The sequence below is a fragment of the Egretta garzetta genome, unplaced genomic scaffold (assembly GCF_000687185.1).
Source record: "Egretta garzetta isolate BGI_Z169 unplaced genomic scaffold, ASM68718v1 scaffold363, whole genome shotgun sequence".
NCBI lineage: Eukaryota > Metazoa > Chordata > Aves > Pelecaniformes > Ardeidae > Egretta > Egretta garzetta.
Genome location: NW_009259039.1, coordinates 476,524 through 485,757, shown reverse-complemented (window position 1 = coordinate 485,757; position 9,234 = coordinate 476,524). Strand labels below are relative to the sequence as shown.

The 9,234-nt window shown below is 48.5% G+C and overlaps 2 protein-coding genes across 2 annotated transcripts in view; one reads left to right on the top strand and one right to left on the bottom strand.

Moving 5' to 3' along the window:
* The window catches only part of LOC104122786 (alpha-2-macroglobulin-like protein 1), a 30,422-nt gene extending 28,784 nt beyond the window's left edge, over positions 1-1,638 (bottom strand). Inside the window, exons 1-2 of the mRNA XM_035890523.1 lie at positions 1,571-1,638; positions 753-936 (exon numbers count right to left, since the gene is read on the bottom strand). Of these exons, the coding sequence (XP_035746416.1) occupies positions 753-936; positions 1,571-1,638 (252 nt within the window). The remainder of the gene's footprint in view (positions 1-752; positions 937-1,570) is intronic.
* Positions 1,639-3,617: 1,979 nt separating this feature from the next.
* The window catches only part of LOC104122785 (alpha-2-macroglobulin-like protein 1), a 27,090-nt gene continuing 21,473 nt past the window's right edge, over positions 3,618-9,234 (top strand). The window contains exons 1-6 of the mRNA XM_035890509.1: positions 3,618-3,688; positions 5,852-6,038; positions 6,371-6,533; positions 7,294-7,346; positions 7,662-7,682; positions 9,058-9,211. Of these exons, the coding sequence (XP_035746402.1) occupies positions 3,618-3,688; positions 5,852-6,038; positions 6,371-6,533; positions 7,294-7,346; positions 7,662-7,682; positions 9,058-9,211 (649 nt within the window). The remainder of the gene's footprint in view (positions 3,689-5,851; positions 6,039-6,370; positions 6,534-7,293; positions 7,347-7,661; positions 7,683-9,057; positions 9,212-9,234) is intronic.

Genomic DNA, 9,234 nt, shown 5'->3' with positions numbered 1-9,234 from the left:
CCTGCTGAATCTGCAGGAGCAGCAGGGCAGAGGCACATCGACTTAGTATGGTGCTGAGGAAGACAGGGGCAGCTTGTAGAGCCTCAGCAGCAGACACAACTTCATGGCTCCCCAGAGATGTAACTGAAGGTCCTCTAGTCATGCCCCAGCCTCAGTGTGTCCAGTTAGGCTAAGAAAGCAAAGTTGCAATGACAGGAACTCAAGCCACCCAAGAAATACCCAAACTGGCTAGGTGAAATTCAGTTCGTTTTGGGTTCAGTGGCATCACCACCCATCACAGCTAAATTAAAGCAAGCTCAATGCTGATGCAGGCTGCAACTACACCTTGCGGTATAGGTACAGCTTTAGAGCAGAATGGTCCTCTCAGAGCTGGAGGGACAGGCTTCTGAGGAAGCAACGATGAAAAGAATTCATTCCTTATGCATTGATTTGCACTGTGATATACGAGCATTTTTAGGGACTAAACACTGAGTAAACTGAAAGTCAACATTTTCCAGCAGGCTTTAAGTAGGATGAAATGGGCTGATACAGATCAAAAAAACCCAGGGTTTTATCTACACAGGAAAGATTCCCTACTTTGCTAGGCTCCGGGTCACTGCTCTGTTTTGCCTGGCGCTGGCAGGAAAATACACTCAACCTGCTTGCAACCTATGGCAAGGCAAAGGACAGTGTGCCCTGAGAAGTGCTGGGCTCCTGTCTGAAGTGAAAGTGACAGCACCCACTGCCAAATCAGCAGCCACAATTACACTCACCTGGAAGGTGACACACCGAAAAGTGCCTGGTTTCTCCACATCCTGTTCTACCAGTGTGTGATTCTGGGTTGTCACCTGCAAGGTGACAGCCAGGTGGACGGCCTCAGTCAGAGAGCAGAGGTGAATGCAGAGCTTCTCCTCTTGGGAATGGTGAATGACAGCAGGGAACACCACCATATAGTGACTAGAAGAGAGCAGGAGATGTTCAAAAACAATTCAGAGGCTGAGGTGGACAGGCCAGAATCCATCTCTGCTGCTTTCATGAAGAGGTACACCAGGGGTCAGGAATGTCTGGAGGCATGCAGTGAAGGAACTATAGTGCAGCTCCCTTTCCATACCAGAAGAAGCAACAGGCCCAGTGTAGAACCAGAGGGCTCCTGGTATCTGCCTGTCACCATCTTGCCAGCAGCCAGGACACAGCTGCCCCTTGTACCATGCTCCAATTGCAAGCACACAGAGCGAGGCTGTGTGAGGAATGAAGCCAAAGACTCAGTGGCTGAGGCATAAGGCTTCAGTCCTCACGCCAGGTTTCACCCCCACCAGCACTGGATGAACAGAGGGAAAACTTGTGGCTTATGTAGCTTTGCAGTTTGCAGCGTAGTGCCTGCACAAGCAAACACCAGGGGCTTCACCTGCAGTGGTACTTAACACCCAGGGCTCCAATGGGACTCAGTAGGAGCTGCTTCTCTTCAGCCTACCTGAGAACCAGGCCCCCACCATTCAGCTCTGTGATGCCAAACAGTGCAGCACCTCATCACCAGCCTTCCATGACAGTCCCTTCCACCAAGCACCCCGAAATCAAAAGGAGAGATTCTCACGGTTCCAGGCTTGCTGCAGCTGCAACTGGGAATAGGGTCAGGGCTAAGAGGAGCACTGGTGCTCCCATTGCGTGGGCTGGGACAGACAGCTGACAGGATCCACGCAGGAGGAGACAAGTGCCTGTACGGATGGGCTGGAACAATACTAAATACCCCCTTCAGATGGTCCTAAGTCCAAAGACTGGGGGAGTTGACATATGGAGATAGTATCTCTTTCAGGCTAATGACACTAGCTAATATTTACTTGCTCCCACAATAGCAGAGTAAAGGCCACACAGCACAGTTCTCCACCCACATACACATTCAGATGGTATTCCAGGCCATGGGGTGCCAGAGCACTGCAAGGAAGATGTGGGGTGGGTGAGCTCTAATCCAGGCTGAAGGGGACTTAAGAGAAACACTTATCTCATCTGTGGCTGCTCTGGATTCTGGCTGTAGCATACGATGAGACCCAAAGCTGCAGACCAGTTACTGTCCTCAGCTTGTAAAAAGCATCCTCAGTATTCTCTCTGTGCATCATTAGTGACCTTCCTCTAATCCAGTATTTAATCAGAGCTTGGAGTAAAAAGCTTTCAATTCACCTCCATTCCCTGCATCACTGCCTCTATCCACCCATCCATCCCAGCCATGTCTGATCCTCCTGGGTACCTTCTCCAGGGCTGCTCCTGCCACCCACTGCCAACTCCCCTCATAGCTCCACTGTGAAGCCTTTCCAAATAAAGCAAGACATTTTAAGTACCCACATATTTTAGCAAATCTCTACTTTACATCCCCCCAGGCCAGATGTCCAGTTTTCTGCCAGCTTCCTCCAGCCCTGAGGTAGTTCTACACTGACACCACCACCCATCTTCTCCAGACTCTTCTCAGGCACTGCAAACTTCTATTTCCTTTTCCTGGGTGGAAGCAGTGAAGCAAACAGGTCTTAGACACATTTGCCCTCTAGTCACAACCTCATTTGAAGGTGGATGTCCTCAGCCTGCCCTGGCCCCAGCTGTGTTTTTGCAGACCATAACCAAGGGTACACAATATAGAGTGAATTTGCCATCCACCCACTCTTTGCTCCCAGCTGAAGCAATCCCTTGGATTTATTTTGGCACAGGACCCTTGTGTGTGCTTAGCATCCACTGTCTTAGTGCACAGTCTGATGTAACAGGAACACACTAGCCTTTAACCTAGCACTGACATTCAGATAATCTGCAGGTTTAAAGCACTGTATGTCACTGATCTGGGAGCATATTTGATTCTCCGAAATCAACAGGGTTTTGAGTTCAAGCCTAAATGAGCGGGACAAAAAACAGAGTTCTGTCTGGTTTCGGAAACAATCCCCATGGGTCTGCATCTCTGAATGGTCATCAGGTTGGCTGCCTCTGAGGTTAAATGGGAACAGATAGACAACAAAAAGATAATAACATGCTAAAGTTCTTTCCTCTTTTCGGGGAGAAGTGGGGGCACTGGCAGAGCTGTGTGTGGAGCCCTAGGCTGGCCTGGCTGGAGGCTGCAGGGCAGCAGTGAAATTTCAGAAAGAAGTAAATAATACATAAAAAAGAAGTTCTACAGAAGAAGAACCCTGAAACAAAATCCACTGACATCACAAAGAATGAATTTGCCCCAGAATGTTTCCAATGAAATCCCAGTAAAGACACCTTTATAAAAATTTGGCCCCTGTACCAAATATAGTAACTGAGCACTCCTCCTGCTATCAGCTGTACTTCATAAGGCAGCAGAGCAAAACATTTTCCAGGGAAATATCAACAAGCCTTACAAAGCCTTAGGGCAAATGTTTTTGGTGCGTAGGTAATAAACACTGTCTCCACCCCTTCCACCCGCCCACATCCCAGCCCCAGCCATGCGCAGCATGATTTCCACCTTCTTGGTTTCGAAGCCAAGAGAGAGGCGGGTGGCGAGCACCCTGTCCGGGCAGGAGCTGCATAGTCTTTCAGCTCTGGATGAGGGGGAGAGGGAAGAAGGAAAGCAGCAGAATCAGGGGCGAAGGGGGGACAGAGGAGAGGCTCACCTTTCCGTGGAGGGATTTGACCTGCCATCAGCTATGTGGAGCATCGCTCTCCTGTGGGGCAGCATCCTCCTCCTGCCTAGCACGGATGGAACGCCTGCAATGCTGTAAGAACCTCAGCCACTTCGCATACATGCTCTGGTCTGTGGGGAATCTTAGGGGGGGTGGCAGTGTGACAGAAACAGGACAGAAGTCATAAGACCAGGAGTGTTTTTCCAGAGAGGTATAACTTCTCATATTGCCAAGGTTTCACTTGGTTTTCATGCGCCATCCCCCCAGCACTCCCCCTACTCCTTGGCTCTCCCTTTAGTGCCTTTGATGTAGACCATGTGTTTCTGCAAGGACTCAGGCAGAGCAACCCTGCCAGCTTTCTGCATGTGTTTATTTCTGACCTGCCAACATCTCGTGTTTCCTGATGTGCTCCAGAACATGTTTCTTCATGGGCTATGCTTTTTTCCCCAGAGTCATAGGTCACCATTTAAATCTTTAGTGGACAAAGCTGGGTGCATTTACAAACAGGGCAAACATGAGCCCAAGGTATCTAATAGGGATGTTCTTTGTAAAGCAACGCATGTGTTTGTCTGGGCTTAGCAGGAAAGTCCGCTCCCTCAGACTTTCTTAGAAACCTCTGGCAAGGGCAATTCCCAGCACTGCTTCTCTTCATGTACTGTATCAGGAATGCAACTCCTGTTCCAGCAGGCACTGCGCTGATATACTGGCTTGTGAACTTGCTCTTGCCTTTTGAAGGCCTTTGCTTTTGCAGCCGTGGCATAAGTGCGAACAGAAACAGGGCTGTGCTCGAACAGTAGAGGTTACAGTGGGAAATATGTCACCGGGTCGTAGTTGGGGTCCCTCCTGCCACGTGTGGTGTGGCATGCATAAATCTAGTTTTAAAAATCTTTTCCAGCGGGAGTACAGCCTTTTCCCTTAGGACATGTTCCATAGGCTGACACAGCTCCTGCTCAAATGATGCTTTACCGATACCTGTTTCCCACTGTTATGAAGCTTTGCTTTATGGAAGTACTGCTTGCTTCAATAGGCTGTCTGCTGTCCTACCTACATGCCAATGTGTTTTGTAGATTCATGAGAAAGTAATCCAGCTTGGCTCTTGGGATCCTTGAATGACAGCCTCAGAGATGCTGTCTCATACTTTTATAGCTCAGAAGGCAAGGGCAAGGGATGAATTGGCAAAGTGTGTAAGAAAATGTTCCAGAGCAAAGGGTCATTAGGAACAAGGGAAGTATGGGAGCTTCAAGCAGTGAATCTTTAGCGCTCATCCCATCTTTTAGCCTAGTGGCAGTGGGGAGGTGCCGTTAGTCAACCGAAGCAGGAAAATCAAAATGCTGTTGGCGTCAGATCCCCTACTACTAGCAGCTGACAAGCTGCTCAAGGCAGCTTGACAGCACTCAAGTGTGAAAGCACTCAAGGCTTCTGGCCAGCAGGACTTTGCCTCCCTCTTGCCAGGGTGCTGAGCTCCAGCTAAGAACTGCCAGCAGGTCAAGTCCCTGCCTCCTGCTGTTCCGGTCTTTCCAGGCCCTGCCCTCCCACTGCTGCAAAACATGCCGCTGGCTGAACCTGTCCAGAGGCAGTAAGCAGGAGGAGTCAGCGATAAGAGTTTTCACACCTGCTTGATCTTTGGTCCTAATGGCTGCAGTGCAGTGTAAGATGAAAAAAAACCCAATATGAACAGCTTCTTTGTGTTATCCGTGGGCACAGCTGTGAGAGTAGCCACAGAGGTGTGAGATCTGGCATAAGAGAGGAAGGAGGAACAGGAGTGTCAGGAGCTGAAGAGAAGGTGCTCATGAGACTGTGTCTGGGACACAAAGTCGGTACATTGGGTCTCATACACCTGGCATTGGTTCTGAGCCCAAGAGTAGCTGATAGGACAGAAAGCAGATAAGCAACCAAGCAAACTGATGGTGAGATGTAGCGTGATTTGGTGAAAAGGCTGAAGGAAACCTGCAACGTAGCCAAGCTCTGCTGCTGATCCCTTGGGTGATGTGGGGAGGTCTCTTCACCTTACTTTGACTTTCAGTTTTGGAAGCAGCGACTCTGCCTTTTTACATGTGCATGCAGTGTGTAGTGCAGACTCAGTGTTAATGGCTGCAGTACCAATAGATGAGAAGAGCAGTGTGATCTTGTCACACCGACATCATGACAGTGGAATGAAGGGACCAGAAGTCTTATTAGGAAGTACCCAAATCCTATGATCAAACCCGTCCTCTTAGAAAATCAGTTTTACTTGACCTTTTTTTTTCCTTTTTTAATAGAAATTATGCTGTGGCAATCCCATCTCAGCTCTACTACCCCTTCTCAGAGACAGTGTGCCTCCAACTCAGCAGAAAGCAAGCAGTCCCAATCCATGTGACAGTAACCTTGCAAAGCAGAGCTGGGAATGAGACTCTGATCACTCAGTCCATCTCTCAGCTCACCTTCTTTCATTGCACAAGCTTCCAGGTGAGGAATATATTTTCCAGGGTTGTCAGTAGGGTGGACAGCACTTGAGTTCTGCTCTTGCTGGGCAGCAAGGCAAAGAATTGTCTTCCCATGGGGACATCTTAATCAGGCACTGAATCTTCTGCTTCAGCCTGTGTAGTCCTGCCAGTGTCCTTCCTGCTGTGTAGCCCCACTGATGTTTTACTTTTCTAGAAAATATTCTGAAAAGTACTGTGGGGTCTTTCAGGTCAAGAGCTGGAGCAATATAAAAGCAATATCATAATCACTATTCCAAAGCCTGAGGATCCATGAATGGGATCCACCCTGAGTGATGGTTACAACTATGCCCACAGGTCCCTCCTCCTGTTGGAAACCCTGATGAAGTGGCTTATGTTGGGATCACAGTCCTAGAAGCCAACTCAGAGTATCAGAAGAAACAGAAAGTCCTAATCAAGCACGCAGACAAGAAGACTTTTATCCAGACAGACAAACCAGTGTACAAACCTGGACAGATTGGTATGGACAGAATGCCATGACTTTTGAGAGAAATAGCGATCCTCAGACCACAAAATATGGGGTAGCCTCTAGAGCTTGGAGTGGGGCCTGCCCTGCAAGGGAGATGGGTTACAAGCTTCATCTCCCTTCTAGGCTGTTCCTGCTTTGAGGGATTTGGGGTTACCTTTCTCTTACATAGGTTGTGTTTTCCCCAGTACTAGCCATACCCAGACAACGTGCGAGTGTGAACAGGGCTTGTGTGTTTTGGATGATGCAAGAGAAAAGGTCCAAGTGCCATGGTGTTATATTCGTGATTGCTCCAGTCAAAGCCACAGTAGCCTGTCAGTGCCCTAAATCCCTCTCTCTCCCACAGACTCCCTCAAAGGAGGATCAGAGTCCTGCAGGGACCCAACACTGCCCTAGCACAGCTCAGCCCACCACAGGGTACAGCCGTTTGTCCCACACCTCTTCACCCTTCCCACTGGCACGACCTTCACTGCAGGCAAGACTGAGTGCCCCACCACAAGTCCAATGTCCATTTTTCAATGCTGTGTCTCACCAGCACAGCCAGCCTTACCAAAAACCCCGGTCCATCTCTCCTACCACTTTTTTTCTAGCAGGCTTGTAGCAGGGCTTTGAGCATAGACCATAGGATGACTCTAGCTACTGCCCACACCCTCTCAGTGATGCACATAGGCACATCTTCACCATCCATTCTTATTATTACTGTTAACAGACTCGATTTCATTTCATCTAGTCCTGTTTTTCTTTTGCTCTATAGTCAAGTTCCGAATTGTAACCTTGGACCAGAACTTCGTTGCCAGCAATGAAACGGTAAGTCAAAAGGGGAGAGACCTTAATAAGTCTGAAAATGATAGGGGCTGCCTCCATGACTTCTGGATCAGTGCTCAGCCCAGCTAGGTGATCCATCTGTGGACAGCTAGTTTCAGTGTTGCTAGTTTTGTTGCTTACAAAGAGCATTGGGCACCAGCTGCAATGCAGGAGCTGCTCATGATGTTGGGTCACAGGCAGCCCCCGGGAACTGCTTAGGGAAGACTGATGGATGGTTGGGGGATAAAAAATGCCAGGGAGGTGGATGGTAACTTACCTGAGAGCATCCCACCAGTGACTGTTATTTCCTCCCCACAGCACCGCCTGGTGGAACTGAAGGTAAAGCACCACCTTTATTGAAAGTGGTTCTCTCTTCTGACCTTGGGGAAGGCACAGGTTTGGAGATGATGGTGGAGAAATATGGGTACAGAAAGCCAGTTACCTCAGAATGAATGGGAACAGCCCTCAACTTCTTGTCCTTCCTTCCTTTGGAAGCCACACAAGTTTGGCAGTGTGGTGTCATGACACGGATCACACAGGGGTCCCTGCAGTAAATGATGGGTGCCACTGAAAACCAAACCAGCAACCTTTTCTTGAGTGGTCACAGGACTTTTAGTCCCTCTAGCCTGTGATCTGAAGATTTGTGAAAATCCTGAAATTTCTTTAAGGAGGCTTTTATATTTAATATACAAAAAATAAAAGTTCAACCAGTTAGTATTGTGGCTACACAGCTAGAGAAACTTCCTAAAGCAGCTTTCAGGATATTGTTCTTAAAATCTGTTAGTTTAGTTTCAATATTATAGGTAAAATATGGACTGCAATCACCTGAGCTGAGGAAAAATACCTGAAAGCGGTGAGGAGTTTGTGATAACCCATGAAGAGAGGTCACAGTTGCAATTAACAATTGGCAGTAGCTAATGCACATTTGCATGCCACACCCACCAAGCAATCAATTCACAAACACATGGGTTTTGAGACACCTGTGCAATGCTTTATGCCAGTTTGTACAAACGTAGTACTCTGATCCAGCTTTGCCCTTTCAAACAAAGGTTCCCACTTGTTCCATGTGTTTATAAAGCACCCACCAAATCATCACTAAGTCCTTCTCGGCTAGGCAGCGTGACCATGGCCAGAGTTCTGCATCTTGCTCTCCCAAGAACCAGCAGTGGGAGAACACTGTCCGTCATGGACTGACAATGATAGTCCACAAAGTCTCCAAATGCCCTTGCATCCCAGGTCTTTACATATTCCTTTCTGTACTGGGCCTCTTGATCCCCTGCATGAAGTCCTGGATTCATTTCCTCAGACTTTCCTGGGACTTCAAGACATCAGGCTCCCCAGTAATCACTCCCAAGTAGCTCATGCCTGATCTGGGGGCTATGCCAGCCCAGATCACCACAGGGGTCTCTAAGAGGGCCCACCTCTATCTCTTTGTGAGACTGGCAGGCAGTAAACCACAGTTTTGCAGCACTCAGTGAGATCGCAGTGCCACCAGAGAGTAGTAATGTGACACACTGACTTCGTCAATGAGACAGGGAGAAAAGCACTATCATCTTCGAGCTCGGACTCACCTGAACACTGTAGCTGTGTCATAGGCCTGGGCTTTCAGGACAAGAGGGTATGTGCTCAGACCATAATGTGATAGCTTGGATACCCTGCAAAAGAGTCTCTTTTTGCATTGGTAAATAACTGCTCTCTACTACTGCCTGTGCAGGACCCCAAAAGGAACCGAATTGCACAGTGGCCGAATATTACATCTGTGGGAGGCATTGTGGATCTGTCCTTCCCTCTGGCTGCAGAAGCACCGGTTGGAGAGTACACCATCAAAATGCCTGACCGCACACATACCTTCAGGGTAGAGGAGTATGGTAAGAGTCTCAGGGAGCTGATG